This window comes from Mustela erminea, chromosome 13 (genome assembly GCF_009829155.1).
Source record: "Mustela erminea isolate mMusErm1 chromosome 13, mMusErm1.Pri, whole genome shotgun sequence".
Classification (NCBI taxonomy): domain Eukaryota; kingdom Metazoa; phylum Chordata; class Mammalia; order Carnivora; family Mustelidae; genus Mustela; species Mustela erminea.
Window position 1 is genome coordinate 65,254,739 of NC_045626.1, and position 13,735 is coordinate 65,268,473.

The window sequence follows — 13,735 nt, forward strand, 5'->3', positions numbered from 1 at the left end:
CTAGAGTCTGAGGTGTCTGCAGCCCAGGGCAGTGGAGAGAGGGGACTGCCAACAGGAAGGCCACACCTTGGAGCAAAACACAAGCCCAGGTGTGAGCTAAGGCAAGGACTGGGTCTGGACCAGCTGGGAGTCTGGGCAGCCCAGTGGGGGCGTGCTCTGCCTGTGACCTTGGGCCACCTCTACCCTTGGAGGACTGGTTTCCCTTGGGAGGGGGAAGGCTCCAGGTCAAAAGATATGCTCAGGGGGCCCAGACTGAACTCAGCTCAGGTTAGGGATCCTCAGAGGGAGAACCTTCGTCACAGGGGTCTGCCTGGCACCTGCCTTCAGTGACACTCCCAGGACAGCTGCTGGGCTCTCCTACCCAGATGCCTGTCTTCCACAGCCTCCTCCTGGAAAGACCGACCGGCTCCATGCATCAGACCCACAAAGGAGGCAGGGGCTCCTTTCCACAAATGTTGGAACCACACACGTTGGAAGACATCGATCAGACAGCTCTCATCTGAGTTTTCTCTTTCCATCCACAGGTGCCTTAACTGTTTCCTCCCACTGGACAAGTTTTACCTCACCCACATCTTGGTTGAAGAAGCACTTTGAACCAATTCTTGCCCCAGATGCGGCCTGGCTTGTGACAACCTCTTTCATCAGATTGCTAGGTTTTATAGGTCCCAATGAGTTTTTAAAAGCCATATCCTTGGTTTCTTGGGTCCTGTAGTCAGCAGAGGGCCACAGAGGCCCCTGACCTGCCTTCACAGTAGACCCCTTCTGTCCTGAGAGGGTGCTTCTGCCTCTGGGACCTGAACCAGGACCCACAGCCACCTCTGCCAAAAAGATTCCTCGTCCATACGGGCTCAGTAAGCCCCTTCAGAAATATTTCTTCTGTCATCCAGCCAGCATCACCTGTGTCCTTCAGGTTATGGTCCCTGAAGGCAGCAGGAAAAGCACTCCTTTTGGAGATAACCCGATGTTACAGTCCCAGCAAGTTACCCACAGTTCCTCTATCTTCTCACCCCCACAGTGGTAAGGACAGGAGCTGCCTTATCTGGCTGCCTTAGCTCAGGTGGGACGGGCACCTGGGGACCTCCTTGCACCCCACTACTTGGAGCCAGACTACCTTTCATTTCGAGGCTGTGCCTGGGTCCAGGCTCTGCAGTCACAAAAAGAACCAGTCTTGATTTCTACAAAGCATGAGGGTGTCATGTTCAAAGTCAGCATCAAATCGCCTCCGGGTTCTGAAAACAGCTGGTGGTAGGAGCTAAGGGTCACACAACGGCTTGTCTCCTGACCCCACCTCACCCTTCCAGGGCCCTCCTTCAGGCTCTAGGGCCACTTTTTCTACTACTTTAATATTTACTGAGCATGTCCCTCCTCCATAGGCCACTTAAAAAAAAAAATCTCCAGGGGCGCCTGGCTGGCTCAGTCGGTACAGCATGTGACTCTTGATATTGGGGTCATGAGTTCAAGGCCCACGTTGGGTGTGGAGTCTACTTAAAATAAGGGTTCTGTGTCCCAGAGCCCTTGGCAACACACACCAGCAGGTCAAGGCAGAGGCTTGACCCCTGCAGAGTCGCGAACTCCGGGAAGGCGGCTATGCACCTGTTCCGAGTCACTCACCAGCTTCTGGAAGAGATCACCCACTCGCTGCTGGTGGCTCCACTGCTGCACACGGGGGGAGAGCCCATCATAGAACTCCTTGTGGATCTCGTAGAGCTCAGGCACTTTGAAGAAGATGGTCTCGATCTGCTGGCTCGTCAGCACAGGCTGAGAGGTGGTGGCTGCAGCCTTCAGAGGCTTCATGGGCTGGAAGAGGGCATAAGAGAGGCAGCAAAGGTGACCCATGAGGGTGGCACTGATGAGAGGGCTCACCATTTTTCAGGTGTATGGTACGACCACAGAAAATCACGGTTATGTGCCATATGAGCTTTTCTTTTTAAATTCCCACTAAAAATAAAAATTCAAAGCCAGCTTGCTTTGGCACCTGTCTTACGCTTGTATCCACCACCCCACGGGGAGGTCCAGCTTCTACAGAGGTGGACTGACCCTCCAGGGAGGGTGCCGCCTTCTGACTGGTGCCCTGGGGTCTGGGACCTGGCTCAGCCCCTACTCCCTCCTCACCAGCAGCAGGGCCTCCAGGTGGCTCAGGTAGGTCTCCTCGCTAGCCAGGATTCCAGACAGGACCCATTTCCTCATTTCCATGCCCTTTTCCAAGTCCAGCTCGCTCTGCAGGAGAAACAGACTAAGGTCAGACCTGGGGGATGATGCCTGAGGTGGCCCCTCTAAGAGAGGAAGGCCTGTTTATTAACAGCCTGAGATCAAGCCTCTGGGAAAGTCTCTGTGGGGAAATAAAGGGAGGCATGGGGGCCTTGCCAAGCCCACCACTCGCTCATGGCCACAGTAAATTCTGGAGGGTCACCCAGCAAAGCTGAGGGCCACCCTTGGTCTGACGATGGGAAACGGGCAGTGTGAAGTGGAACAGTCAGGGCAAGGCCCCCTACTCTGTGGTACTTTGTCACAGTGGCCCAGTAACCCAATACCAAAGCTGATGCCAAAGGCAATGAAGTCTGCTCTGTGACTTCCTGCCCACTCCTCCCAACGCATTCCCCGACCCCCAGTGAGGGACTTGGTATCAGAGACGGCTGTGTCCATAGCCTGCCCATGTTCTGATGGGCCCCACTATAGTCCACAGAAAGTGACAGACATTCCTGCCTGTTCTGCCACCAGTTTCCCACCTGCAGATGAACATGAGCAACCACACCGCGGCAGCCCCTGGGTGTAAAACCAGACAGTTATCCCTACGGTCCACTTTCCAGAACCACTCAGGGGAGATCAGGAGTCAGGGCTCCTGACTCGGCCCTGCTGACATCCAGGGCTGCAGGATTCTATTTTGGATGCTGGGGGGGCCTTGTAGGGTGTTGGGCAGCACCCCCTCCTACCCCTGGCTGGGGCAGCCACAAAGGTCTGCAGATGTTGCTACATGTCCTCTGGGGCCAAATCACCTCTACGTGAGAACCACTGGGTTCCAGGAAGGACCTAAAGCCGGCTCAAGTTTCACACTGTCTCTAAAAAGCCTAGAATCAGAACCCCTCAGCATAGCCCCTCTTGTGTGCCCCCAACCCTGCTGCCCTTTCCACTTCCCTGGCTGGCAGAAGGGAGGCACTGTGTGGTATAGATGGCTGGCCCAGTGGGAAGCACCCAGGGACAGGAGTTGGGGGACAGAGCCACAGAGCAAGGCCTGCCCGGGGAGCACCATGGTCTTAGGCAACTGTGCTCCTGCCCTGGGCATCAGCTACCTGGGTGTAAACTGGGGAAGGAAGACGTGATCCCCAAGCCCCATCTGCTTCTGCTTTCTGGGTCCCTGGGGCTTGTATCACATCCTCACTGCCCACTTGGACCATCCTAATAGTCTTCCTAAACCAGCACTTTGCTCTGGGAATCCCTTAGTGTGCATGAGCTAGGTGCCTGCATATGTGTGTACATGTGTGCATGCCCAAGTGTGTATGTGGACTCAAGCATGTGTAGGGGGCAGCCACCATGATCATGGCTAAGCATCACTCCAGGGAAAGAACACTCAGGTCCCGTCCCCCTCAGAAGGCCCTCTCCCTCAGGGCACACTGGGCAGTGGCTCCACAGGCAGAAAGCTCGAGGGCATGCCGTGCCTGATCTTGGAACTTTCTGTGCCAGCATAGTGCCTGGAACACACAGGTGCTCCGGGAAGACACAATGAACACACAAACCCACGAAGGGATCCAGAACTCCTGGCTGGGGCCTCCTTCAGGCTGTATCTCTGAGAAGCTCTAAGTGCTCCTTCTGGAACCCCTATGTGTTTGACAAGCCAGCGCCAGGATCCAGAACTGTCAGCTTAGCTCATTCCAGGGCCTGGGGTGCAGCACATGGTGCACGGACATGCAGGGTAGGGGACCGTGACACCTCCTTTCATCTCAGCCCACGAAGGTCACAACATGAATGGGGGCAGCATGCTGGAGAAGCAGCTCTCAGCTACCCCTGAACATGCTTCCCACCGTGTCCAGGTGCCATGTGTGCCCCAAACAAGGGAAGATGTAGAGGTGAAGGGGACAGCGGGCTCTTTGAGCAGCAGCAGGCGCCCACCCCGCCCTGCTGTGTCCTAAGGAACAATCCTGCTACTGTGAGCACGGTGGGGGTGCTGTGGGCAGCAGGGGTGGGAGGGGGACAGGACATGGAGGAGCCCCACCCAGCATGAGATGCTGGTGCTCACGTGGATGGCGGTGCGTCTCATTCCCACCCACACAATTTGGAAAGCTGGGAGGAAAAAGAGCGCAGGCAGGATGGCGCCAACACCAGCTCTCCCCATTCCGAAGGGCGTGGTCAGCTCAGGGGACCGTCTGGCCGGGGGAATGTGCTGGACTGGGGAGAAGACATGGGTGCGAACACCTCTCTGTGGACCAGGAATCATCTCCTGAGCTCCGGCACGGGGCTGGGGGCTGACAAGGATGGCTCAGAAGCCAGCCAACTGCACCTTAAAGGAAAGGGCAGGAAAGAAACACAGAAGATGAGGGAACAAAGGGCAGGGCCAAGGCCAGGGTTATTTATAACCCTGCTCTGGGCTCGTGCCAGTTCTGGAAAGGGCACATGAATCCAGTCAGGACTATGATGGTAGGGAGATCTTGGTGGAGAGGAAGCCAGACGAGAAGGGCAGCTGGAAAAAGGCAGCGGCCAGCTGGAAGGCTTCTGCCGGGGAGGGGGAGGGGGCAGAGAGGGGAGCAAGCCACACAGATCTGGGGCCGAAAGAGCGGATAAAAACAAACTGGGCATGACAAGGGGGGAAAGGCTGACAGAGGGACCTGAGTGAACAGAACCGCCACCAGATCCACAAGGGCAGGAGCTGGAACTGAGTGGCAGGAGTATGGATAGCAGGGCAGAATTCAGGGAATACACTTTACCCCCAGCCCCAAGGTGGCGGGGTGGCAGGCTGATCAGGGTATAAAACCCCGGCAGTGGAAGGGGTGGACTGCTCCCAGCTGGGAGCTGGAAGCCAGTTTGCTGGACAAAGGACACTTGTCTTTCTCTCTGGCAGGGGCCATGCCTTCACTGGCAACAGGGCTGGCAGAAGTCCTGGAGCCCAGCCAGCAGAGGGCCAGTGGCTGGCCTCTGCGTAAGAACCCGAGCTTGGGGGGATCCTGGCACCCCAGAGTCCTCTGAAGAAAGAGTGCCAACATCCAGTATGATTTGTGCCTGCCCCTGGATAAACCACCCTTCGAGGGCCCTCAGGAGAAAGAGGACAGGTGGGCTGGCCAAACTCCTGCTGTCCCCAGCTCTGCCGGGAGGACAGATGTGAGCAAACAGTATCCCTGGATAAGCCAGGACCCAGAGCTGGGCTGTGTGGCCAGGATGAGCCACAGGAGTGCAGGCATGACTTATCCTCCTGTGCTTGATGCAAAGTCTCGCTGAGCACCCATGCAATCGAAGCGTGATTTGGACCACTGACCTAACCACTGAATCACAAAAGTGAATGGACTTGTGGTTGCTCAGATGAAAGCTCAAGTCAGAGTTACAACTTCTGTTCCATGAGTGCAAAATTATAGAGCAGGTCAGTCCGTCTTCAAACACTCCTAAGCCAGCATTTACTTATTTATAAAAAATGCAAATTTGACTTCTGAGTAGGAGTGACTGATTGAACATGTGTGTTTATTTTTTTATTTTTTTTTCTTTTCTTTCTTTCTTTCTTTATTTATTTATTTATTTTTTAATTTCCAGCATAACAGTATTCATTATTTTTGCACCACACCCCGTGCTCCATGCAATCCGTGCCCTCTATAATACCCACCACCTGGTACCCCAACCTCCCACCCCCCGTCCCTTCAAAACCCTCAGATTGTTTTTCAGAGTCCATAGTCTCTCATGGTTCACCTCCCCTTCCAATTTCCCCCAACTCCCTTCTCCACTCTAAGTCCCCATGTCCTCCATGCTATTTGTTATGCTCCACAAATAAGTGAAACCATATGATAATTGACTCTCTCTGCTTGACTTATTTCACTCAGCATAATCTCTTCCAGTCCCGTCCATGTTGCTACAGAAGTTGGGTATTCATCCTTTCTGATGGAGGCATAATACTCTATCCCCAGGGGTACAGGTCTGTGAATCACCAGGTTTACACACTTCACAGCACTCACCAAAGCACATACCCTCCCCAATGTCCATAATCCCACCCCCTTCTCCCAAACCCCCTCCCCCCAGCAACCCTCAGTTTGTTTTGTGAGATTAAAAGTCACTTATGGTTTGTCTCCCTCCCAATCCCATCTTGTTTCATTTATTCTTCTCCTACCCACTTAAGCCCCCATGTTGCATCACCACTTCCTCATATCAAGGAGATCATATGATAGTTGTCTTTCTCTGCTTGACTTATTTCGCTAAGCATGATATGCTCTAGTTCCATCCATGTTGTCGCAAATGGCAAGATTTCATTTCTTTTGATGGCTGCATAGTATTCCATTGTGTATATATTGAACATGTGTGTTTAAAAAAAAAAAAAAATCAACGCCCCTCCACCCCCCACCCCCAGCCAAAAACAAAACAAAACCCTCAAAGGGTCCATGGGCACGGCCACTTCTGTAAAAGCAACAGTACACAAGTGTGTATCTGCTTTCTCAGCCCCAATACGCCCAAGAGAAGCCCCTGGCTGGTGGCCTGTGCAGCTTCACCACTCCCTGAAGTATCCCTGAACATGAGAAGTGTGGGCTGAGGTGTTATCAGCCCCTTCGTGCTGAGGTCTAGTGGTTCTGGGCTTACCACTTGCTGGTACCCTGAGGATAGGACCTGGCAGGTCATTGTGGGAGCAGAGTCGCACAGTGTGTCCCAGAGCCCAGTGGGCAGGGGCTGCTGGACAATGTCGGCTTCCCTTTCTGCCCCTCAATGCCGCCCCTTATAAACAAATAGAAGGGATGATGTCGGGACTCTCGAGGACCCCAGGAAGGACTGACTGTGCTGACGTGGCAAACCACGGGCCCTGCTTCCTCAGGCCACAGGACGGCAGCTGGGGACGATGCCAGACCCTCACCCCTCTCCCGGACACTGCTGAAGGAAGGTTACTTGCTAGCCCACAGCTCTGTGCATAGCTTCCAGGAGTGTCCATGACAGTGCCTCAGGTCAGTAATGCCAGCTTTGCCCTCCTAGGGGAGAGAAGCAGTGGTCATCAAAATGGCCTACTGCTCTTCTTCCTAGCAACCCCAAGGGGCTTGCTAACACATAGCCCCACCTGGCCATGAAGAAATGGTGGATGTGTGCCTCACGGCTCTTCCCTGGGTGGGGGGAGCCTGCCCTCTCCTGCAGCTTCTGTACCCATCTGGGATCACACAGTGATCACTCAAGGAAGAAACAGCTTGGTCAAGATGGGGAGGTACCTCGGAAAGACCAGGGCTGGAGAAAGTCATAGGTAACCTTGGTCACCAGTACCCACCCAATGTGGCCTGGGTCCTTCCCACAGCACCCCAGGCAATGTGGCTCCTGGCCTCTGCTGACTCCCTACCTTCCCCTGGGGGCAGGCGTTCATAGAACAGACCTGTCATCCAGGAGTTCACGGAGAAGGGTCCGTAGAAGGGACTGAGCTCAAGCTCAGCAGAGGGAGAGGAGCACCCCCTGGGAAGGTAGGGAAAGCTGAGCATGGATTCCTTGAACCCAGCTGGTTGGGACAGGGAACCTGGGGTCTCAAGACTAGCATGCTGGCTGTGGGCGCTAGAAAGTGACAGCTGTCTTCTTTGAACCAAAAATAAAAAATGAAAGAAGAAAGTCATATTGTCCGGGCACTGCACGGGCAAGGAAACCAGGAAGTCAAAACCATGTCTATCTCCAGGGCAGTGGAAAGTGCCTCCAAGCATCTAACCAGAGGGCTTCTTTTTTTTTTTTTTTAAAGATTTTATTTATTTGTTAGAGAGAGAGATACAGAGCGCAAGCACAGGCAGACAGAGTGGCAGGCTAGAGGCAGAGGGAGAAGCAGGCTCCCTGCCGAGCAAGGAGCCCGATGTGGGACTCGATCCCAGAACGCTGGGATCATGACCTGAGCCGAAGGCAGCTGCTTAACCAACTGAGCCACCCAGGCGTCCCACCAGAGGGCTTCTTGAACAAGGCTACACAGCCCTTTTTCAATTAACTTTCCATCTTATCACCTTACACCCATTAGGATAACCACTATCAAAAAAACAGAAAACAAGTACTGGCAAGGACATCAAGAAACCTCGACTCTTGTGTGCTGTTGCTGGGAGGCACAGATGTGAGACACATCTATGGGCTCCCATGGGGGCACCCAAAGAGGCAGAAGGCACTGGGATCTGGATAGGCTCCACCGCAGATAAGCCCCTGAACTGTGGCTAAAAGGTGAGGGCAGAACTCTAAGTCAGTGTAGATGAGGTCTGAGAGCAGGAGCCTGGTGGGGGTGGGCAGCCAAGCCGCATGGGGTCTGGGGCACAGGGAGGGCAGATCAGCCTCCTGGAGCAGCCTCATCCCAAGTTCAGGACTCAGCCTACTTATTCAGGACCAGAAAGATCCCCATCTGTACCAGCTCATGCCTGTGAAGCAGGAAGCAAGGGAGTGCACTGACAAAGGCAAGGTGGTTACACGAGTGTCATCTGAGGAACTCAGGAAGGCTTCGAAGCTGGTAGCTGTGTGACTCTGAGCAAGTAACTTCGCCTCTCTGAACCTCAGTTTCCTAATCTGTAAAACAGCAAAACCAGATGTTGGATAAAAAGCTGCACAATGGGGATGCCTGGGTGACTCAGTAGGTTAAGCATCTGCCTTGGTCTTAGGACATGATCTTAGGGTCCCGGGATCGGGCTCCCCACCCAGCAGGGAGTCTGTTCTCTCTCTCCCTCTGCTCCTCCCACCACCTGTACTCTCTGTCTCTCTCTTGCTCTCAAATAAATAAATAAAATCCTAAAAACAACGACAAAAAAGTTGCACAAGACAGGTGTGTGTATGTGTTATGCACGGGTTTCCCTTCCCAACCTCACAGTTCAGGACAAGCAGCCTGCCCAGTGCCAGGGTCTTTAGAAATCACAAGAGCATAAGGAAGAAGCAATCCCACTGCGAAGGCACCAGCCCAGCAGAGAACCAGCCGCAGCGAAAAGATACTCTTCTAGCACTTTCTACCAACAATGGAGAAAAGCAGATCCCTCTCATTTTTAAACCTGAAGGGAACATCACCAGACACAAACCAAAGAGAGAAGTTATCTTCATGTTCCAAAGTGAAGGGGACTACAGGATTGTTAATGACAATGAAACCTCAAGGGAAAGACCCTGGCCAAATGGACAGAGTCATTAACAGCAGCCCTTTCGGTAAAAAGGAGCAAGGGCATTGCGTGTGGCGCAGGGAAGGGCCCAGACATTGCCCCTGTCCGCCCCTTGGCGCCATGGCTGGGGCTGCCACCACATCCTGCCAGTAGGATGGTGGTGGCGTTCTCAGCCTTAGCACGTGCTGCCTGCCTCTTCCAGCTCAGCAGACTGTTCCATCATTTCCCTGCTCAAAGTCCCCGGAAGGCTATCTCCAGAACTACAGGTACACCAGATGGGGAAATGAAGAAGGGGTTTTTAGTGACTTCAACCACTGGTTGCTCCTGGTATCACCTACTGGCTACTTACCCCCGAGAGAGTAGATGCGCTCCAGGGCGCCTTCACCAATTGGACAGCAGTCCGGAGCCAAGCCCAAGCCCCATTTCACACCTGGCCCTACCACCTTGGGACTCACCGCTTTGGTGGACTCCAAGGTTCCCGAGGCCAGTGCGCCCCTGCCCTTACTGCCAAGGTGGGGTGATGAGGAGGGTGAGTCATCGATGTAGGGCAGCCCGTCCTGGTGCCGACGCTGTTCCTCGGCCCGGTCTGCAGCACAGCCATACCCAGGAGGTGTTCCAAACGATGCATCTGTGTGTGTAGAGAAGCAGCTGTGTTAGAGACAGGAAAAGCCAGCCAGAGGGTCAGGGGCTGGAGGGCCAGCTGCCAGGGCAGTGGGCGGGGGGGGCACACCCCTCCTGTTCCAGCAGACAATCGGCTGATGATGTCTGTCACCCAAAGGTGTTGAACAAGGATCTTAGGTAGGCTGACTTCAACTTCACAACCAGCTGAGCAAAGACCACATGGCAAGGTGGGGCCAAAAAAGTGGCATGCTCCCCGGAAAATGAGACCGGGCTTGCAGGGACGCTAGCAGAGACACTGTCTGGGACACATCTGTGCTTGTCCTGGAGATGGGTCTGAGCTGCTACAGAAAGATGGACCCCCAATGCTAGCTAACATCTTGCTAGGGGTGGTCCTTGTGTACCTGTCCAAGGGGATCTGATGGGGCGAGGAGCACAGATCATGCTGATCCAGGTGCAAGCCCTGGCCACCGTGAGCAGTGCTCCAGGCCTGCCAGGCCAGACCCAGGGAAAGGGCACTGTAGCCCCTTCCCCTCACTCCACCCTGCTCCCTTGGCTGACTCATCCCACTTCCCATCTGGTCTGGCAGAATCCCAGACCACCTTTACCCCGATCTGAGCATCCCTGTGAGGACAGAGTGGCCTACCCTATGGCCGGCTCCCTGCTTTGTGGGGCTCTCTGGTTATACAGAACACCTCCAATCCTAAAGGCAACTGAAGACAATTGTCCCTTCCCCCCCAGTTAAATCACAAAGTCCATACCACCCCTTCACCTGCCTTTCTTTTCTTTTTTTTAAAGATTTTTCTTTATTTATTTGAGATAGAGAATGAGAGAGCACAAGTGGCAGAGGGAGAGGGAGAAGCAGGCTCCCGACTGAGCAGGGAGCCCGATGCGGGGGATCGATCTCAGGATGCTGGCATCATGACCTGAGCCAAAGGTAGAAGCTTGATGACTGAGCCACCTGGGTGTCCTCACCTGCCTTTCTGTAGCTCTGTTTTCAAAACTGTTCTAAATCAGTGAATCCTCACCAAGACATTAACCCACAAGGGCCCAGTCTGCTCCAAGCCTGATGTGACAGTCACTTCTTAACTCTTTCTAAAGGGTGCCTTCATAGCCAATGGGACTTCCGTGAGGCCATCTTGGTTGGGTTACATCACCTTTACCACGACTCACCGGCAACCAGCCCTGTCCAAAAGTCACCACCACAGGTGGCTTCTGCACCGTTTACTTACGAGTTTTTAACAACTTCCACCACCAAGCATACCTAGTCTGGGGCTCAAGCTCCAGGCGCTGGTGTCACCATACCACCTAGGCCAGGCAGCAGAGACCTCCTAGGCAACTCTAGAGGGGGACTGTTTCCAGTTCTTTCCATGTGGCAGCCAAGAGGTGCTATGGCTGGAGTGACCAGGTGCTTACCACCCCCGGCTCTAAGGGCTGCCAGTGCCCGGCTCGACTCATCTACCTACGTCCCAGCTGCCTCCACCTCTGCGTCTCCCACATCCTCTCTGTCTGGGGCCCAGCTGGTTACATGCCCTCTCACAGGTATCCTTAGCTCTGGCTATACATTCGTACTCTCTGGGGAGCTTCAAAAACAAGAGAGACCCATGGAATCAGACACTCAGGGAGGTCTGGGCCCTGGTGGCTGCAAAGGCTTCCTGGCGGTTCCCGCAGGAAGCAGCGCTAAGACTGCTGCACCAGCAAGAGATAGCATCCGGCACCCTGCTGTCCTGTCAACCCTGCTGTGCCCCTGCTGTCTCCGTACAGGTGCAGATCGCAGAGGTTGGGCTGAGCTCTGCTGCTGTATGTGTCCACAGAAGGCCCCAGCACAGGCTAGCAGATAGGCTGGGGGACCCTCAGAGCTGGGTAGGCTCCTACCATGTCCCCTAATAAGCTATACTAATATCCCCTGGTCTCCCTAATCCCTGGGCTACCGCATGGGCTCCTGATACGATCACCACATGTTACTCTGCTGGGGTTTGTACTGTCCTACCAGGACAGTCAGAGGCCAAAGCCAGGTTCTGTCTCCTCCTCCTAAGCATCTGTAAAGGCACTTAACTAGCTCTTGCCCAGCATCCCTGAGGACAGAAGGGAAGGGTTCAAATGTATTAAAAAGCACAAACCTGTTCATACAGAACCCTAGCGTCACACCCCACCCCCAAAACAGATTTGACTTCAGCTTCTACTTCCTTTTGGAGGAATCACAGATTTCTTTAACCAAAATGAACACAGAGGACTTCCTGTCCTCTCAACATCCATGATACAAACCTTGTATCATAGCAGCCCCTACTGAAACCTTGCCCTTCATGGAAGCTGCTTCCCAAGGCTGTCCAGGTCCTGGACAGAAGACTCTGGCTGCCAGACGCCTTCCTCACAGGTATCCTGAGTGATCCCCTGGGCCGCAGGGGTCTTTACTCTTAGTCCTGCAACCCAGGACACATCCTCAAGGTTGGGGTGGGGGCAGGTAGACTAATTCTGTGAGCTGTGGTGCGCATTTCCCAGAAGGGAGGCTCTGGTCCTGTCCAGGTTGCTACCAAATTGTGAGTATTAGTGCAGGTCCCTGAAGCTGTCCGTGTCTCCATTTTCCTGACTTTATAATCGGGCATATGGACTAAACTAGATGGGTGGAGGCCAGCTCTGCTCTAAAACATTAGGTCCTGGGGTGCCTGAGTGGCTTAGAGGGTTAAACTTCTGCTTTCAGCTCAGATCATAAATCTCAGGGTCCTGGGATTGAGCCCCACATCGGGTTCTCTGCTCAGCAGAGAGCCTGCTTCATCCTCTTTCTCTGCCTACGTGTGATCTCTCTCTCTGTGTCAAATAAACAAATAAAATCTTAAAAAAAATAAAATAAAACATTAGGTCACTGTGCAGATCATCTAGCCATGTCCTGCCTATCTCCTGACCTCACCTTCTTCAACCGCATCCTTCCTCTGCTCCCAGCTCCTCCTCTGGACCTGGATTTTATATTAGCTCAGAATTTTCACTGTCCACACAGCTTTTCTAAGAAACTTTAAACTATTTTTTTTTTTGAAATAACAATGCTTTAAGAAATCAACATATTCATCACCTGGAAGAAGACCCTTATTCTGAGCATCACCACCTGATGTCCTGGCTTATGACCACACTGCACTCGCGCCCCAGGTCACATTAACACCAAGTGATGCCCCAAGTAAGAACCTGAGGGTCAGACCCAAGTAAGAACTTGAGGGTCAGATATGGGGGGGCCTAGGGCTCCCTCTAAATACTCCTAAGAGTCCACATGTGCAAAACAAAGGGCTAGCTTAGCAACAACCTGATTAAAACCCCACGTAAAACCAAGTGTCTGGTGAAGGTTTGCCCAAAGGCCAGGGTTGTGTGGGGCCACTGACTATGATGTGGATACCTCACCTCCACCAGGTGAGACTGAGGGAAACCAGGTTCCACAGCCGACTCAACAGGGTAATTATGAGGATCAGGGCAATTCAATACCCAGGTGCTTCCCACTCTGATGCATCTCCACAAACTGATGTCCGAGGAACTAACGCTTTTAAGTCTGGAGTCCAGACAGCAGTCACTGCTGGGTACATTCCATGGGATGCTTCAGCCCACTGTCCCAGCTAATCCAGAACCCCCAGCCTGCTTCAATATCAATGTGACAGGCAAAGAGGAAAGCCCCCCTTTCCTCATCCCTCATCCGAAGTGCATGCAGGGACCAGTCTTCCTCTCACACCACAGTTTTTCACTACCTCCTAGAATGAAGTATATTCCTGGGGGGGTGTGGGCTTTGGGAACTGCCATTTCCCAAGAACTAGAGCAAAGTGGGAGCAGGGGCTTTGCTCTCCCCTCTTCTACCAGGAATATCTACTGGGAAAACCTCTCGGGGTCTC

General features: G+C 53.5%; 1 protein-coding gene across 1 annotated transcript in view; it reads right to left on the reverse strand.

Moving 5' to 3' along the window:
• BCR (BCR activator of RhoGEF and GTPase) overlaps positions 1 to 13,735 on the reverse strand; it is a 122,114-nt gene that overhangs the window by 49,251 nt on the left and 59,128 nt on the right. Inside the window, exons 2-4 of the mRNA XM_032311477.1 lie at positions 9,710 to 9,882; positions 2,113 to 2,217; positions 1,612 to 1,797 (exon numbers count right to left, since the gene is read on the reverse strand). Coding sequence (XP_032167368.1) covers positions 1,612 to 1,797; positions 2,113 to 2,217; positions 9,710 to 9,882 — 464 coding nt within the window. The remainder of the gene's footprint in view (positions 1 to 1,611; positions 1,798 to 2,112; positions 2,218 to 9,709; positions 9,883 to 13,735) is intronic.